The 18,469-nt window shown below is 42.7% G+C and overlaps 1 protein-coding gene across 3 annotated transcripts in view; it reads left to right on the top strand.

The window, feature by feature from the left end:
- Window positions 1-18,469, top strand: part of grid2 (glutamate receptor, ionotropic, delta 2) — a 661,023-nt gene that overhangs the window by 472,242 nt on the left and 170,312 nt on the right. For all 3 annotated transcript variants that reach the window (XM_052094053.1, XM_052094054.1, XM_052094055.1), the window contains exon 9: window positions 7,127-7,228. In XM_052094053.1, the coding sequence (XP_051950013.1) occupies window positions 7,127-7,228 (102 nt within the window). The remainder of the gene's footprint in view (window positions 1-7,126; window positions 7,229-18,469) is intronic.

The following is an 18,469-nucleotide window of genomic DNA, read 5'->3' as shown; positions in this document are numbered from 1 at the left end:
CAAAATCAGGTCGACAATATTAGCACCGTCTGCCATCGTGCGCAGTTTCACCCGTACGACGCTAGCCTAGCCTACTGTATGAATGAATGAATGAATGAACGAACGAACGAACGCTCTAAAACAAAATATATTAAACTTGGTAAAACTGAAACAAGGAATGTGGTGTATAATTGTGTGAAATGTATTATGCAAATTGACTAGCAATTTTGCCAAACAAATATAAAGAAATAGGTTGCAGCAGTTTGTAGTACAGATTGTACAGATTCGCTGTCAATCAAAAGGAGACGCAGTCTTTCGACAGATCCTCCAATCATCACGCGGAAGCCCGGAGTCCGGGCCAGCCCACTCCTCATTCACCCCCAGAGACGCTGAGCGTCCGTGGGTGGGACATAATCGCAGCATTTATCCAATGACCGTCTATTTTCGGAGCACTGAAAAAAACTGTTCATAGCAGCCCCATTGAAGTCAATGGACGCTCGGCTTCAACAGGGAAATGCACTGACGCTAGGGGAATGTATGAGAAGTAAATCGAGTCAGCCGACCTGCTATATGTAATGTAGCTGATTCTGAACGAACTCGTCTTCGAGATGAACGTGTTCTAACGCATTTTTAGTCAATAAATTGTTTACACAATAGTACATATTTGACCATTATTTTTTTGACATTATAGGGGAAGCTGAGCTTCCCTTGCAGTCTTAAAGAAATCCCCACTGATGTAGTCATACTCAAGAAGATCTTTATTGGATATTGCAGATTCAGCCCCCATGCACAGTGTCAAAGTTTTATATTATATTGTCCCACAATCAAACCATAATTACTAATTTTAGAAGTGGATGTGACTCGTATTTGCTTTGAATATGTTTTCCAGGGTTGCTCCTCAATCCCAGTCTAAACCTCGAGATCAATAAGGAGACACTTAAAAGCACATCAGTACCTTTATCCACAAAATGTTCATTCAAAACATTCCACTTGTTCACGTTAAATAGGAAATGGACTGATAATAAATGATTAATGACTGAAAATGAAGGTTGATGGACTATTGAGTTCAGTCATTTTAAAAATACATTGGAGTAAAAGATACAAGGACAGGCAGAGGTGGGTAGTACATTTCTAATAATTTTTTTTTTTAACTTTTACTTCTTTACAATATGTGGCGTTACTGTCGTTACATTACTGGGTTTAATTTTAATTAATGTGTAATTTATTGAGAGATTATTGAATGGGACTTTTATAAGAGTGGAAGTTCACAGTGGCGCGCGATAAGACGCTCCCACTTGAGTGATGAGACTGTCACTCAAGTCATCAGTGCAGCAGCATCAAACTCTTCAAAGTGAAACTCTTTCCTCGCTCCACACAGTGAGAAGAATAATAGTTCCATCATGCTATGCCTTCTTTTAACACCGAGACAAGTGGATATTTCAAGATTAAAGTCACAGCTCCAACTTCATGCAGCATGCTGAGGTAAATGTTGGCTCTAATTCTAACGCAGGCTTTTCTGTGTAATGAGATGGTCATTTTCAGGGTGATTCTGTAACTGTGCTCTTATGACATCAGTTTTTAAGTGTACATTTTTAAATCAGTGCATCAATATATCAGTGTGCTTTGTCCCACATATCATAAGCAATATTTATGCATTTCCTCCGCACCCTCGTGGGGGTACTGGACACTATCGCAGCTACATCAGGAGGATTAACTGTATAAATGTAAACATCCAAGTTAAGTGTAAATTACTGTCATTCGTGTGATCGACAACTGGAGCGGGAACAGACAGAATTTCTGCGCGTGCACAGTGAATTGCGCAGGCTCGAGGCAATCGTCGCAACGAGAGTGGCTGTGTCCATAATCGTTCACTCATTCACTGTTTCCTATATACTGAATGGTAGTTAGTGCACTATATCTCAGTAGTAAGTGAACGAAATGAGTGAATTCAGACAAGAGTGTCGGAGCTCTGGGACTGGTGCAGAAACGTCACATATTACATTTATTTGTTATTCTTATTAAATAATATATTAATACAATAAATCTTCATTCTGTTTGTCATTTTTAATATATACTATGTGTTAATATAAAGAGTAAACACATTTGATCAAATAAAGAGTACATTTTAAAATGTATCTGTATGTTTTGTCTCTCTATACGTTATTATGCTAGTAATCCATCCACCCATCCATCTTCAACCGCTTATCCGAAGTCGGGTCGCGGGGGCAGCAGCTCCAGCAGGGGGCCCCAAACTTCCCTATCCCGAGCCACATTAACCAGCTCTGACTGGGGGACCCCGAGGCGTTCCCAGGCCAGTGTGGAGATGTAATCTCTCCACCTAATCCTGGGTCTTCCCCGAAGCCTCCTCCCAGCTGGACGTGCCTGAAACACCTCCCTAGGGAGGCGGCCAGGGGCATCCTTACCAGATGCCCAAACCACCTTGTGGCAGGGCGGAGGGCGGGGCCGGGTCGTGATTATACACACTCGGTCCCTTATCAGGCTAATCAAGCCTCCGAGAGGGATAAAGGCCGACTGCGGGGGATTGTGCGGGAGAGAGAGGTAGTTTACGGACATGTCCGTAATATGTGTGTTTGTTGTCTTTTAAGATTCTCATTAAAATATTATTTATATTGTAAAGCCGGTTCTCGCCTCCTCCTTTCCACTGACTTTTTCCACTGGCCGTAAACTATCTCTCTCTCCCGCACAATCCCCCGCAGTCAGCCTTTATCCCTCTCGGAGACTTGATTAGCCTGCTAAGTGACCGGGTGTGTATGATCACGACCAGGCCCCGCCCTCCACCCGGCCACACACCTCAACTGACTCCTTTCGACGTAAAGGAGCAGCGGCTCTACTCCGAGCTCCTCACGGATGACTGAGCTCCTCACCCTATCTCTAAGGGAGAAGCCCGCCACCCTTCTGAGGAAGCCACTTTCGGCTGCTTGTACTCGCGACCTAGTTCTTTCGGTCATGACTCAGCCTTCATGACCATAGGTGAGGGTAGGAACAAAAATTGACCGGTAGATCGAGAGCTTTGCCTAATCCAGTAATGATTTGTCAAAAAGTAATTTACTCACAGCATGAAATTTACACTCAGCATGAAATAAAACATTGCAGGAGTGAATGAAGCTGTAAACTCCCAGCTCGTACATCTTCCCCGTGGTGGATCGTACATCTTCCCCATGGTGGATTGTGGGAAATTAACCGTCATATAGTGTACACGAAATTAGAGTGCATGAAATGTACACTTGAAATTAGAGTGCATTGTGGGTAAGAATGAGTGAACAAAAGTAGGGAAAGAGTGGCTCACTCAGAAATCAGACACTCCTAAAAAACATTGTGAAAACTCTAAATAGTGCACTATATAGTGGATAGGGGGTGTTTCAGACACAGCGTGTTCCACGATCAGGGTTGGTGCCCTACGTAGGCTGCGTGCTCTGCATTTAGAGAGCAGCTGTACTGCTGTACAGAACTAACAATCTAAATACTAACGACACTGAAAACTGTAACTACACAGGAATCCACACAGGACTTTAAAAGCTATGAAACAGCAAAAGAAGTCATTGTATTTCAGCATTATATAAATTGTCCTTGGTTATTTTCACATTTTCACTGTAATAATTACTAGAAATGTTTCCAAACCTCTCTTCTTATTGACAAATTCATCCAGACCTGACAAGAGCCCTTAAATGGATAGTTCACCCAAAAATTACAATTCTCATTATTTACTCACGCTCATGCAACCCCAGATATGTGTGACTTCCTTTCTTCTGCTGAACTTAAATGAAGATTTTTTTAGAAGAATTTGTCAGCTCTGAAGGTCCATACAATGCAAGTGAATGGGTGGCAAAGCAACATTTTAAAGCTAAACAAACAAACAAACACAAGTCAGCATAAAAATAATCGATAAGACTCTAGTGGTTAAATTAGTATCTTCAGAAGCGATGTGATAGGTGTGGACGAGAAACACGGAAACAGATCACTTTCACATTCTTCTTGTGTTTTTGATGATTCACATTCTTCTCTGCGTATAAAATGACAACTATTGATCTGTTTCTCACCCACACCTATCATATCACTTCTAAAGACATGGATTTAACCACTAGAGTCTTATGGATTACTTTTATACTGCCTTTATGAACTTTTTGGAGCATCAAAAATTTGGCCTACAGAGCTAAAATATTCTTTTAAAAATCTGAATTTGTGTTCTGCAGAAGAAAGGAAGTCATACTCATCTGGGATGGCATGAGGGTGAGTAAATGATGAGAGAATTTTTTGGTAAACTATCTCTTTAAAGTGGTAGATCATCCATAATGTAATATTCTGTCATAAGTTCTCTACCCTCATTGTTCCAAACCAGTGTGAGGCTTTGTATTATGTGGAACACAAAATATGTTAGCCAGAATGTTAGGGACTCACAGTCTCCGTCACCATTCACTTTCAAAATATATATATAGAAAAAAATTCACTGAAAGTAAATAGTGATATCTAATAACTCCTTACTGTGTTACATGGAAGAAAGAAAGTCATACAGGTTTGGAACAACATGATGGTGAATGATGACAGAATTTCCATTAATAATAAAACATAATTCTGTAGTACGTGTTCAATGTGTAGTATGTAATGGAATATATGGGAGTAAACGTCTATTATGTCATTTGTGAAAGTAACTCACTACTTGAGTGCTCTTTTAATTGGATACTTTCTTACTCTTAGTCAAGTAATTATTTATGTTAGTACTTTTACTTCTACTTGAGTAATTATGTTTTTGAAGTAATTGTACTTGTACAATTGTACAGCATTTGGCTACTCTACCCACCTCTGGGGACAGATTCTAATTTCTGTGCACCAGACAGTGATCTATGTGGAGCCGCCAACCTATCAGAGCAACTCTATCAGTAATTACACTACAAGTGATGCTTTATAGCAGTATCGAAACACCGTCCAGTTCAAACTAATCAATATCTCTTGTTTAAGCTTGGATTTATGATCATGATTCAGGCTCGTCCTTTCTCACCTTCAATCACATGTACATATCTCTTTGCATTGTATGGATTGAAAGTTCACATTCTATACTTCGGACCTGTTGAAAGTGAAGTTTCTAAATGTGAGCTACTTGTAGAAAAAAAGAAACATTAGAATAAGATCTGTCTGTGTATTAAATTGTCAAATTTGTATTCTGGACCAAACGGCTCCATGAATACCTGGCTGAATTGATGATAAACCGCTAAAGGCAAAGTGTGTATGATAAGAATGACTAAATCGTCTCAAAGGTTACTGGATTTGCACTTTTCAGAGAGCTCAATACAATTTTCAAAGTATATTTTTGTTGCATTTGTGAGATGAGAAATTTAATTGATTGTGTAAAAAAAAGGCACATAGTATTGTAATATCGATTTCAGGCCCTTTAATCGAACCAAATCAAAATCACATAATGGCAGACTTTGGGGTATCGGCAAACATTGGATTGCTGGCTAAGAGAATTGAAAAAAGACTGTACCGTGATGAAACATGCGATTTACACCCCTTGTAAGCTGGTACTGTACTTCTGATTGATTTGAAAAGAATGAACTTGAAATCACTGCCTTGGGTAAAAACTCCCAGGGTGCCTCTAAAGTGAAAAGTTACAGTACGCAAAGGCTGTGTCATCCTAGCCACCATGGGATGGAGTGTACCTGTCTAATCCCAGTATAAATATTATGCAAATGACAAACAGGAGTCCAGAACAATGTAAATCATAGTGTGAAGTTTCAGAAAAAAATTTCTCTTGTGTATGTAGCTGAGCTCCCAGATCCAATGATTCAGACTTGTGCAATATGTTTTCTACAGTAAGGCTGCTTTGGTGTCATGTTTACAAAAAAGGCTGGCATTTGAATTGCACATAGTAAAAAAACAGCCATAAAATAACATCCTCAACTAAAGGTGTGGGTGTTTGTTGCCACTTTGTTATTTCACATACATTTATTGGTACAATTTGTACTCTGTCATAAAGTATGAAGCCCCTGCATATCATATTTGATAGATTAGGGAAATCATTTCAAAACACTCTTGCAGGGGATTGGTACATTTTGATCTCTATGGTAAGGATTTTTCCCAGGTATCTTGACACACTTCAGGTAAATTAATCAATAGTTGTTTTTGGTTGTTTTCTGACTCATGAGAAAAAATGAACACAGTAGGGCAACAAATTAGTTTGTTTATGCAGCACACATATTAGCTAAGTCTAATTAGAAGTTGGTGAACAGATCTGTGTTTGGGTAATAGAGAATAATTACTTGTCTAAATCGTGATTGTATGCTCCTTGCCAGAGTGTCCATATTAAAATGTGTTTTTGTTGCTTGTTTTATGTAGCATTACTATTACATCACATTAGTGCTTGATTTTCACATCGTTTTCTTTAGCGGGGCTATTTTCTGTTTACTTTACATCGAAATATGAACCATTCAGCATATATGGCCTGCCTCTGATTGCAGCTTGCTGCAGTTTACACGCGAGCAGAGCCATAGGTCTTAAGACAGCTGGGTGTGATTTATTGTACCAGACTGCACAAGCTGCTTTCCAAAAGCCATGCATTGTTAAGCCATAATGTGTAGTGGCTTTTCAGAATGAACAGTAACAATATCAACACATGGAAAGGCCAATGGATAAATCTATTCTGACTCATTGACCATATTCCAGTCGAGGAGCTTGTCTCGTAAAAATTCAGATGGAGATGAATTGGGAAATGGCTGCATCTTTGCATTGAATCAGGGTGAAATTGAAATCTGAGGTAACAATATATGGGCCACAAACTTAACCAGCCATATGAGTGCACACCAAACTCATCAGAGATCTTTGTCAAATGAATAGAATAATATGAATATTATAAAAAAAAAAAAAAAGAAACTGCTACTTTTACACAGATTGGGTTGGATGGGTTTAATGCAAGGGTGTTGGACCACTTCATTTGAAACTCCAAAGATCAATTCAGTAATAAATAACGAAAAAAGGAAAAGAAAAAAGAAAACTCCATGTACTTTATTTCATGAAAAGCAGTCATTTGTGTAACTGCATTGCAGTTCATGTAAAAAAAATCTATAGGCTGTTAGTGTAATCCATACTTTTGCTGTACATGACATAAACTTATAGTGAACTTTCTCCATTTGTCCAGCTTGCAACGTGGGACCCAGTCCATGGACTGAATGGAACTCTGACAGATCGGAAGCTGGAGAACAACATGCGTGGGGTTGTCCTACGTGTGGTCACAGTACTGGTATGTTCGTCCTTTAAAACTTTACCATAGCTTCAGGGCTATACAACTCATCACAGTGATATAATAGTCCTTATAACTACAAAGTTTTACAAGATGTAAGTCTTCTAAAATTCACTGTTGTCTTATGATTTCTGTCTTCTTTTACCTCTCTAATATAAATGACACCAAACTGATTTAATGAGGACTGAAGTCTCTCAGTTCCTCTGTTGGACTGGACATCATTAGGTTTAAGTAACCCATGAGTAATCCATATTCATTCCAATGAGCTCTGTTCACATGAAGTCATGGGTCTCTAAGTTCATTAAGAGTGAATTTTGGGGTGTGATGAACGCAGACCAGGGGAGCTGGGTTATATTGAGATTTGAGTTTTGCTATCTCGCCTCCAGCGCCGATTTGAGTGAGTCCCAGGAGTTCTTTAAAGATTCAGAGGTTTAAATTCTTCATATCCCTGCTTTTAAGTCAGCCGGAGAAGAAAGAGGTGATGCTGGTACTCTGCTTCTCTTCTCTCTCTCAGTCTCCCCCTTTTTTTCCTTTATTCTGTGATTTCTCTGCCTGACAGAATGCTCTGTGAATACCTTAAGTACACAATCACTAACAGTGAGCAATGAATCATGATGTCGGAGGCTGTCATGTTAATGCACTCCCCCTAGTGGCAGGAGGAGACAGGGGTCTAGAGCTGAATATATGCTCACATATATTGGCTAACTCGTATATTGTATTTGATACTGGAAAATAGGACGAATGTCTACAAGATGGGTATCATCAGTTCATACTGCTATGGGAGCTAAAACATGGTATGTGGCATAGCTAATTTCTTATAAATTCTTTATAAGTTTATTTATCTATACAGGTAAATGGAAAGTTCACCCAAAAAAATTACAATTCTTTCATGATTTACTCACCCTTGTGTTGTTCCAAACCTGTATGACTTTCTTCGGTGGAACACAAAAGGAGATGTTATGCCGAATGACAACCTCGATTTCCATTCATTTTTGTAGAAAGTGTGATGCAATGAAAGCGATTAGAGACTGAGACTAACATGCTGCCTAATATGTTGGTTTGGAACAACATGACGGTGAATTCCCGTGCTGGTCCAAGCTGGTTTGATGCTGATCTAGCTGGTGGAAAGCGTCTCGGTTACTGACGTAACCTCTGATCCCTGATGGAGGGAACGAGACATTGTGTCAATGAGTTGACACTAGGGGTCGCTCCTGCGGAGCCCAGACATCTGATTTTGAGAAAAGGCCAATGAGAATTGGCGTGTGGAATTTGCATGCCACTCCCCCAGACATACGGGTATAAAAGGAGTGATGCTGCAAATACACATCAGGTATCGCACTGAGGAGCCGAGCCAAAGACCCGGCGCTTTCAGCGGTTGGTTCAGTGTTGTGGCCGGCGGGACACAACGTCTCATTCCCTCCATCAGGGAATGGAGGTTACGTCATTAACCAAGACATTCCTCGTCTGTCACTCACTCGACATTGTGTCGATGAGTTGTCAATAGGAGTCCCCATGGAAAACGCCACAGAGCTGAACCGAGTTACGCAGACTGGCGGTGCGAGACGGGCAAACCTCTGTGTGCCTCGTAGTCAGTGCAGCAAGCCGTCACATAACTACCCCCAACACACTGGCAGGCATGAAGCGGTCCCCTGCACCTAGGGGAACGGCTAACTGCTCAGAAGTATAAGGACTGGCTGGCTCAGCCGGGGCCTTCTCTGTATTATTCTCTCTAAAAGGAACGAAATCATTCGACTGGGGGCCAAATATATGGTCCAAGCTGGGGGTGTCCCTCCAAGGAGGAAAACACAGCAGAGACCACACCCGGCCCCGAGAGGGGGGGTTAGGTGGAATACACACACGGTCTTACCGGTTAGGAGTGGAAGCACATCGTGTTGAGCGGCATCATGGTAGACCCTACCCAAAGGGGGGGGGGAGTTACTACAAACACGGTGACCCAGGGCAGAGGGCCCTCTGTCCAAGGAAGACGCAGTTTACCGGTAGGGAAATCATTTTACGGGATATACGTCACACGGGGTTGCCGAAGGGGACAACCAGCACATGTGGAGCACTTACCTCAGTATGGGGGCCTAGTGACGCCTGTACAGGGGTGGCAGCGAGCCTCTCCGAAGACTCGACGGCCACTAGGCTAGGGAGGAAGAACGTCCAGGGTTCACTCTTCCTGCGAACGCAACTGGGAAAAGAGCGCACATCTTCGCCTCAAGGGAGGGATGCACAAGCGATACACCCGGCCAGCTGACCCGAACTTACCTGTTTGTGTCACCTGATAACACACAGGACAAAACTGGCTCAAACCTGAGGTTATAGAACCTCGCAAAGGTGTTAGGTGTTGCCCAAACCGCGGCTACATATGTCTGCTAGAGAGGCGCCATGGGACAACGCCCACAAAGCCGCAACGCCCCTGGTAGAATGGGCTCGTAGGCCAGCAGGGGGCGGCACGTGCTGGGCGTGGTATGCCATTGTGATGGCATCGACAACCCAGTAGGCGATCCTCTGTTTGGAGACAGCGCTTCCCTTCTGCTGTCCGCCGAAGCAAACAAAGATCTGCTCAGCGCAGAAGAGCATGCACCGGACACAGCAACGCCAAGGCTGGGTCTGCCTCCTCCTGGGGCAGCGCTTGCAGGTTCACCACTTGATCCCTAAAAGGGGTCGTGGTAACCTTGGGCACGTAGCCCGGTCGGGGTCTCAGGATGACGTGAGAGTAAGCTCTAGGCACAGTTCACTAACAGAGAACACCTGCAGGTCCCCTACCCTCTTGATGGAAGTGTGCACCGTCAGGAGGGCGGTCTTCAGAGAGAGCGCCTTTAGCTCTGCTGACTCAAGGGGCTCGAACGGAGAACCCCGAAGGCCACGAGGGACCACGGAGAGGTCCCACGAGGGAACGAGGCGCGGCCTGGGGGGGTTTAACCTCCTCGCACCTCTCAGGAACCTGATGACCAAATCGTGCTTCCCTAAATACTTACCTTCCACTGCCTCATGATGTGCCGATATAGCGGCTACATACACCTTCAAGGTGGAGGGGGACAGCCGGCCCCCCAACTTTTACTGCAGAAAGGAAAGCACTGACTTGAGTCGGTGCTGATTCCAAAGGATGAGACGGCGGGTGAGTTGCGACATGCGGCAAGAGCGTAGACCGCCTTGGCGGTTGATATACGCCGCCGCAGCTGTGTTGTCCGTCCAGAGCTACACGTGCTTGCACCAGATCAACGGCAAAAGCCTCCTCAGGGCAAGTGCTGCCAGCAACTCGAGGCAGTTGATGTGCCAACGCAGTCGCGGGCCAGTCCAAGGGTCGGCGACCGGAAGTAGAGCCCGGGGGCTGAGGAAACTGCTCTCTTTTTTTAAAATGTGGGTACCGCATAATGCCGATGTGCTGTATAGCCTCCGTATGCTTCCTCACCGTTGAGAACTGCCAGGCGAAGTCTCCTACGGTGTCTCCAAACAGCCTAACCTGGGAGATTGGGGCGTCAAGGAAACGTACCTTGTCAGCCTCTCGCGACTCAACCAGGTTGAGCCAGAGGTGGCGCTCCTGGACCACCAAGGTGGACATCGCCTGCCCGAGAGCCTGAGGGCGAAGTCGGTCGCCGAAAGCAGCTCCTGCATTACACCTGGGTCAGGACTACCCTTGTGTAGTTCTCTAAGTGCATTGGCTTGCTGCACCTGCAGGAGTGCCATAGCATGCAAGGCGGAGGCGATGTGCCCAGTGGCGCTGTAGGCTTTAGCCATCAGAGACGACGTCAGCCTACAGGCCCTGGACGGAAGCCTCGGGCGGTTCCACCAGGTGGAGCCATTTTGCGGGCATAAGTGCACCACAACCACTTGGTCCACCTGGGGAATCGCCGTGTAGCCCCTTGCCGCCCTGCCATCAAGGGTAGTGAGAGCGGAGGAGCTCACTGCTCATGTGCGGGCAGTAAAAGGTGCCTGCCACGAGAGCGTAAGCTCCTCATGCACCTCCGGGAAGAAAGGAACGGAGGCAGAGCGTGGCCGTAAGCGGCGCTCTGGCCCCAGAAACCAATCGTCGAGCCACGAGGGTTCGGGGGGAGGTGGAGGGTTTCACTCCAGCCCGACACTCGCGACTGCCTGGGCAAGCATGGCTGTCAGCTCCACGTCAGCCTGCCACTGAGCCGCCGCACCTGAGGGTGGGAGTCCAGCCGAGTATAAACGAAGTTATTCACTCCGTGAGCACTTTTTCTGCTGCTGAAGCACCCAGGGGTTGTGCTCAGCACAACGTAGTGTGCGAGGGGAGAACCGCTGGAAAGCGCCGTAAAACCAACAACTTGTAGAGATGAATGAACGGCAGACAAATTCAGCTTTGTGACTGCTCTCTCGGCTCCGAAGAAGATATCTGATGTGTATTTGCAGCGTCACTCCTTTCATACCCGTATGTCCGGGGGAGTGGCATGCAGATTCCACACGCTAATTCTCATTGGCCTTTTCTCAAAATCAGAGATGTCTGGGTTCCGCAGGAGCGACCCCTAATGTCAACTCATCAACACAACGTTGAGTGAGTGACAGACGGGGAACTAACAGCAAAACTAATCTAGTTAACCAGCATAGTTTTTCTGGTGATGAAAACTTATTAGAACACCATATCACCAGGAAACTTATTACGGAAACTTCCTATCTTAAGTGTTAACTTAAGATATGACAACTATTATTTGCTGCTCACTGTGGTTCCAGGTGGTCATTGATTTACTGCCTTTCCACAGTGACCATTTGGGTTTGTGATGTATTTGAGTGCAAAATTGTCTTTTCTAGTTTAAACACTGTATTAACATTAAGAAAAATCATCCAAAAACGGAAAAACTGAAGAAAAACATATCTTCCTTGTACCAATGGAGTTCCATTTAGCCTTGTGGTGAAACATATGGTAAGGGATAAGGGGAGCTTGAAAGCATGGGATATGTTGTCTTTTGTAAAGTAAACCTTCAGGTGGAAGGGAAAAGGTGCATGTTCCCTGCCGGTGGCTTATAGAGAGCTCCCTTAGGTCTTACTGCGAGCTGGTTGCGTTTCTCTGGCTCCCTGCATCTTAGACTCCCTACTACTCCCAGCTGCCCCAGTGGCAGGAGTGTCTGTATAGACAGCGTGCCAGCTCTGACAGCTCTTCACCGGTCTGAGAAAACCTGGTGCTGTTCCAAACACAAGCACTGACTGTGAGAACACACATCTGCCAGGAAACTGTGCAATCTCAATGCACCATGACACCTGTTCTTGATTCACTCACTGACTGATTATGGCTGCATGCTTGAAAGAGTGTTTTGCATTAACGGGGCTCAAAAAATATCTACCCTTCTGAGACCATTTCCAACCAGAGTGAATTTCCATGATGGTTAATGCTGGTTTAGTGCAAGTTTGCTGGTAGACCACAGAAGCCATGTTGTTCACAAGCAAAAAAAAAAAAACAGCCTTGTTTATTTTTTATGGTATACTTTCTGATTAAACTGGTTGTCCATGGGTGGCTGGTAGCAAATAATCGAATTAAACAGCAACATGCCAACAATTTAAAACACAACATACATCAGCCACAACATTAAAACTACCTACCTAATATTGTGTAGGTACCTTTTGTGCTGCCGAAACAGCGCAAACCTGCATCTCAGAATGCTATTCTGAGATGCTAATCTTCTCACCACAATTGTACAAAGCAGTTATCTGAGTTACCATAGACTTTGTCAGTTCGAACCAGTCTGGCCATTCTCTGTTGACCTTTCTCAACAACAACGCATTTCCATCCACAGAACTGTCGCTCACTGGATGTTTTTTGTTTTTGGCACCATTTGGAATAAATTCTAGAGACTGTTGTGCAGAAGTTACATAAATACTCAAACCAGCCAATCTGGCACCAACAATCATCCATGTGATTATCTAATCAGCCAATTTTGTGGTAGCAGTGCAGTGCATAAAATCATGCAGCTGGTTTGAGTATTTCTGTAACTGCTGATCTCGTAGGATTTTCTTACACAACAGTATCTAGAATTTACTCATAATTTTGCCAAAAACAAAAAACATCCAGTGAGCAGCAGTTTTGTGGATGGAAATGACTTATTGATTAGAGAGGTCAACAGAGAATGGCCAGACTGGATTGAACAGACAAAGTCTACGGTAACTCAGATAACCGCTCTGTATAGTTGTGGTGAGAAGAATATCATCTCAGAATGCTATTCTGAGATGCGAGTCGGCGCTGTTTTGGTGGCACGAGGAGGAATTACACAATATTAGGCAGGTGGTTTTAATGTTGTGGCTGATCGGTGTATACTGGTGACTGGCATTGTTTATTTTTTTTAACCGGAAAGACAAAGAAAAAAGTCTGTGGAACATTTCCAAATGCTGCTGATACTTTATGCAAAAAGTATGCATTGTTCACCAGGACAGTCTCGGTGAAAAATCTTCCTTTACATGAAGTTACATCCGAACTTTAGAATCGGTCACAAGACACGCGTAAAACAAATGGCATTTGACATCCCTGATGTCAAAGCCGTCATAACCCTTGTTCAGGCGATTTGATGAAATAAATTTGAGTGTTATGGCATATGTGAAAGATTATCATTAATTAAAGAATTTAATTTAGATCTGCTTCTCATGCAAAGGCCTCACAATGCCTCAGAAAATCTGGAATACAGTGCACAAAGAGAGGAATAGTTTTATGATTTCATGATGCTTTTCTCATTATTTGAGTAAAGGAATGCAATGAAATGCTCAGAAATGTGTTGAATATGGCATCAGAGTGACATTTAAAATACGGACCAACGGTGATAATTTGCTGGTTCAGGCAACAGACCATGGGTGACGTATTGGTGGTGCAGGCAAAAAGTAGCTATAGGGACGTATCATTATGAGAGTGTGTTGTACAAACACTCCAACAGTGGTACATGCATACATGCAGTAGCTGTCACTGTATACAGGATAGCACAGATTTTAGGAACATGCATCACTGGGACACACAGCTTGTGTAGTTCCATGATTACTATTGATTTCCTTAGTAGTGGCAGAGATTGTTCACAAGATCTGTGTGAATTTGTATTACTGCATGTGTAGTTAGTTGGAAGACATGACCATGTATTGAGATGGAAATCAATGCAACATGGGTAGAAAAGGGCTGTACTCCTTTTGGTATGGCTCAATAACAACAAGTCTACATCTCAACATAGATAAAAAAGAGAGTGAAAGAAGCCAGTTAAAGGGGTTGTTGTTGCTGTACCTGGCCCCCACTCAAAGTGCTTCCAATATTATTCCGATCGTGCTGATGGTCAATTGGGCCAGGAGTCCCCATTTGCCCCTCAAAAGAAGATCTGATGGATGGCACCTCTTGGCTATAGTGCGAGTTGGCATGCATATCCTTATTTCCTCTAATAGCTTATTGAGCGAGGGGGGTCTGGTGAGGATTAGAAAGCTCTGGCTTAATGTGCAGGCAGCATGCAGTCAATAACACCCCTTCCATGATAAATCTGCCTAACGTATTCCCAGAAACACTTCAGCCATCAATAGGGATTTGTGTAAGAGAATATGAAAAATAAAAGACAGGTTATTATTTTCAGTGGGCTGCCAGTGCCACACAAGTTTGGTATTGCATCACGGTGGTACGCAAGCGGAGCTGCTGGAGACTCTGGAGAGAGATATGAGTAGGCCGATTATATGATGGTTGGTCATTGGCCTTCAGCTAGAATCTGTGTGTTGAATAAAGCTATTCAGGCCTGTGAAAGCTTCTTGCTGAGTTCAATCCTTTCAATTGTGCAACAAATAAATGTCTACACTTGTGCCCTTGTGAGCAGAATTTAGAAATATTTTCATATAGATAAACATGGGTATCTAAGAAGTTCAAGATTTGCAACTATAAATTAAGGTTTTAATAATCAATACTCTATTGCTGATGTTCATTTAAAGAGGCAAGGCGTTTTCTCTGAGCAGCTAATTTGGAAGAGAAAATAATTTACAGGACAAAACTGAAACAAAACAAACATTTGAAATATGAGATAACATAGTGTGGGGGGGGTGAGGTACATTTATTTATATATTTACATTTACATTTATGCATTTGGCAGACACTTTTATCCAAAGCAACTTACAGTGCACTTATTACAGGGACAATCCCCCTGGAGCAACCTGGAGTTAAGTGCCTTGCTCAAGGACACAATGGTGGTGGCTGTGGGGTTTGAACCAGTGACCTTCTGATTACCAGTTATGTGGTTTAGCCCACTACACCACCACCACTATATATATAGTCAGGTTTTTTCAGAGAATAAGATACGGCCTTTTACAGTGGTAGGTCTAGGGTCTTGGCAAGGGGGACACAATGTCTCATTCCCTCCATCAGGGAATGGAGTTTACAACAGTAACCATGATGTTCCCCTTCTGTCACTCACTCGGGGTCCCATTTAAATAATGCCATGCATTAGACAGTGCTATGTGAACTGCTGAAACAGGTGCAAGCTACTGCGTGCTATAAGCAACTGTATTGGCCGCACGTAACCCTACCCAATGCCCCCAGAAAATGGTGTCACATACAGACCTTAGGTTCCCAGCACCCCTAAGGTGGGAACAGGCAACATGACTATCATGGGAGCAAGACAGCCAGCTGCGCCTTTTTCTCTCTATGTTTCTCGTCATAGAGCATAAAGCGGCTGGTGCTATTTTAATGCTATGAAATGCGTCAGGGAAGGCAATCTTTTACGTTCCTATTCTTTCAGGGGGAAAAGACCCTGCGGAGACCACATCCTGCCCAGACTGGGGGGAGGTAACATGTGGCCAATATGTCACATGGGTTATCAAGCCACACGTGGAAGTGGCATGGTGGTAGGTCCTACCTGATGAGGGAGGAGCTCAACAAGCACAGCGAGCGGGGGCAGAGAAACGGGTCCGCTGACAGGGGGAGTTGTCTGAAGAGGGAATTAGGGCTGTGGAGCCCTACCCCAGTACAGAGCACTTAAGGCTTGTAGTGGGTCTGTCCGCAAATTTCCTCTGAATTCGCAGGCGAGAAGGCTAGGGAGGAAGAACATCCAGGAAGCTGGGAGAGAGAGCACACTATATCTCTTTGGTGATGTCTCAGTCCCTCCATCAGGGAACAGAGGTTACAACAGTAACCATGACATTTTCTACGATTAAATGTCAGGAATTGTGAAAAACTGAGCTTAAATGTATTTAGCTCAAATGTACGTTAACTTATGACATGTATGTATGTGTATATGTGAATATGTGTATGTGTGTGTGTGTGTATATATATATATATATATATATGTAAATATTGCTTTTTTATTGGTGCATATACATTTTATATATTTTATTATAAATGAAAAACCATCTTCCTTATTCATTTAGTGGAATCTAGATTTGTATTTAATTAAACATTTTGAATGTACTTCACTACAATGGCTGTAAGAAATAATTTTTAAGCTATTGTATAAAATAATGTTCATGCAATTTCCCCTGGATGTATGCCAGGTTACCCTTGGATGGACTGTTGCTTGGGTTGTTGGAAATCTTAACTGCTCCTTGCAGCCCTCTACGGAGGCCATTGGCATGCCGATCTAGAGAACAAAGACTCTTTAACTTGCCATTAATTATGATTGCATACAGTGCGAGAAAGTTGCCAATTAGTTTGTTCGTTTGAAGAAAATAATGTTATTCGGATTCTACACTGTAAAATTATCCACAGATTTTAATACTGTTTTTTTCTCTGTCTATAGCTGGGACACTCTGTTCAATTTAAGCCCTTAGATTCGTAAACATGGCTGCAGGAAGGGAAACTTTTCTGATTTATGTACAATGCGTAACCCCTTTTTTTCTTTGGAGCTGCGAAGGTGCAGACTGCTGACAGTCTGCACTCCGTCAAACAGGAGAAAAAGTGCTAATATATTTGAGGTAGTCTACAGTGATTTAAGTTGTTTTTGTATTGTATATACTTAATGCATTGGTTATTAATTGCTGAAACATTTTCGAATTAATTTATTTGCTGTCTCCATTTATGTCATTCCATCTCTAAAGGGTTTGAAGGGACTGACTGCATGCTACTGTTTTTTGTTCAAACTGTTCCTTAAATACAAAATACAATATTAAAGGCATTCTAGATATGTAAGCCTCTGGATATCTCTTCTATAATTGTGTGAACCTGCTTGCTCTTGAGTATTTACCCTCACAATTCAATGAAAAATGCAGTTGACAGTGTTCCTGAGAACATTTCCAGAGCTTACACAGATTGCCTGACTAAAAATTCCCAATATAAAAAACATTTTCACTGTTTGACCTTCAGAAATTCTCTATAGCAAGTTTGGCAGTATATGATAATGTTTGTAGACCTTTTATGGAACTCTAGTAAGCCCACGGCTCAAACTAAATCCAAATCGCATCATATCCACCTCCACAGTAGTCTGCCGAGCATTTTTGGAACCATGGAGACGGTGCTCATCTTTATTCATGAAGAAAGACTAATCGATATGAATGTTTAAATGTTGCACATTCAAATGTTGCAAATGCTGTCTCATTGCTGTAGAACTTCACATAGGTTTCTTCAACCATAGTCATAGCTAATGCTGGTATGATCAGCTTGAAATCGGGTATCTATTTTTTCATTTAAAGCACCGAATATACTTCACGTAAGGACTTAATTTCTCTGATATGAGCAGAGTAAAACCTTAAATTCCTAATTGAGCATTAGGGATCTCAAGAGTTAGTCAGAACACTCTATAAATAATGCATGACTGAAAAGTACGATCAAGTTAAGTTATGTTTTGATAAGTGTGAATCTTAATAGAAATATAAACTGAGAGAAAATGGTTTGTTCAGTCCCCTTTTCTATTAAATATTATTTATTTATAATTTATTTTTTACTTCAGAGTATCTTGCCTTAAATTCAGTCCAAGAACTTGGAACAAATCTGAAACATTTTAATTAACTGCCTACATCTCTGGAGAAACCCTTTGACAATTTTTAAGCTCCAAAAAGGAAATAAAGGAAGCATAAAGGCAATCCATATGACTTGAGTGGTTTAATCCATGTCTTCTGAAGAAATACGAAAACAGACGAAAACAGACAAAAATGTAACTCCTTTTTTCACTATAAATCTTGACATCTGCAGTCTTCTTGGCGAGAAAGAAACTAAGAGAAGCCTGTCACACTTCCTCACACTTCAAGCATGAGTAGAGTGTGTGTACTTGCGTATAGCCCTTCTTGTTAACACCTTAAGAAAGGTTACACAGGTATTTAACGTAATTATGCCCTTATTTCCTGTGTCAC

This window comes from Xyrauchen texanus, chromosome 27 (genome assembly GCF_025860055.1).
Source record: "Xyrauchen texanus isolate HMW12.3.18 chromosome 27, RBS_HiC_50CHRs, whole genome shotgun sequence".
NCBI classification, from domain to species: Eukaryota; Metazoa; Chordata; class Actinopteri; order Cypriniformes; family Catostomidae; genus Xyrauchen; species Xyrauchen texanus.
This window is presented reverse-complemented; position numbering and strand designations above follow the sequence as displayed.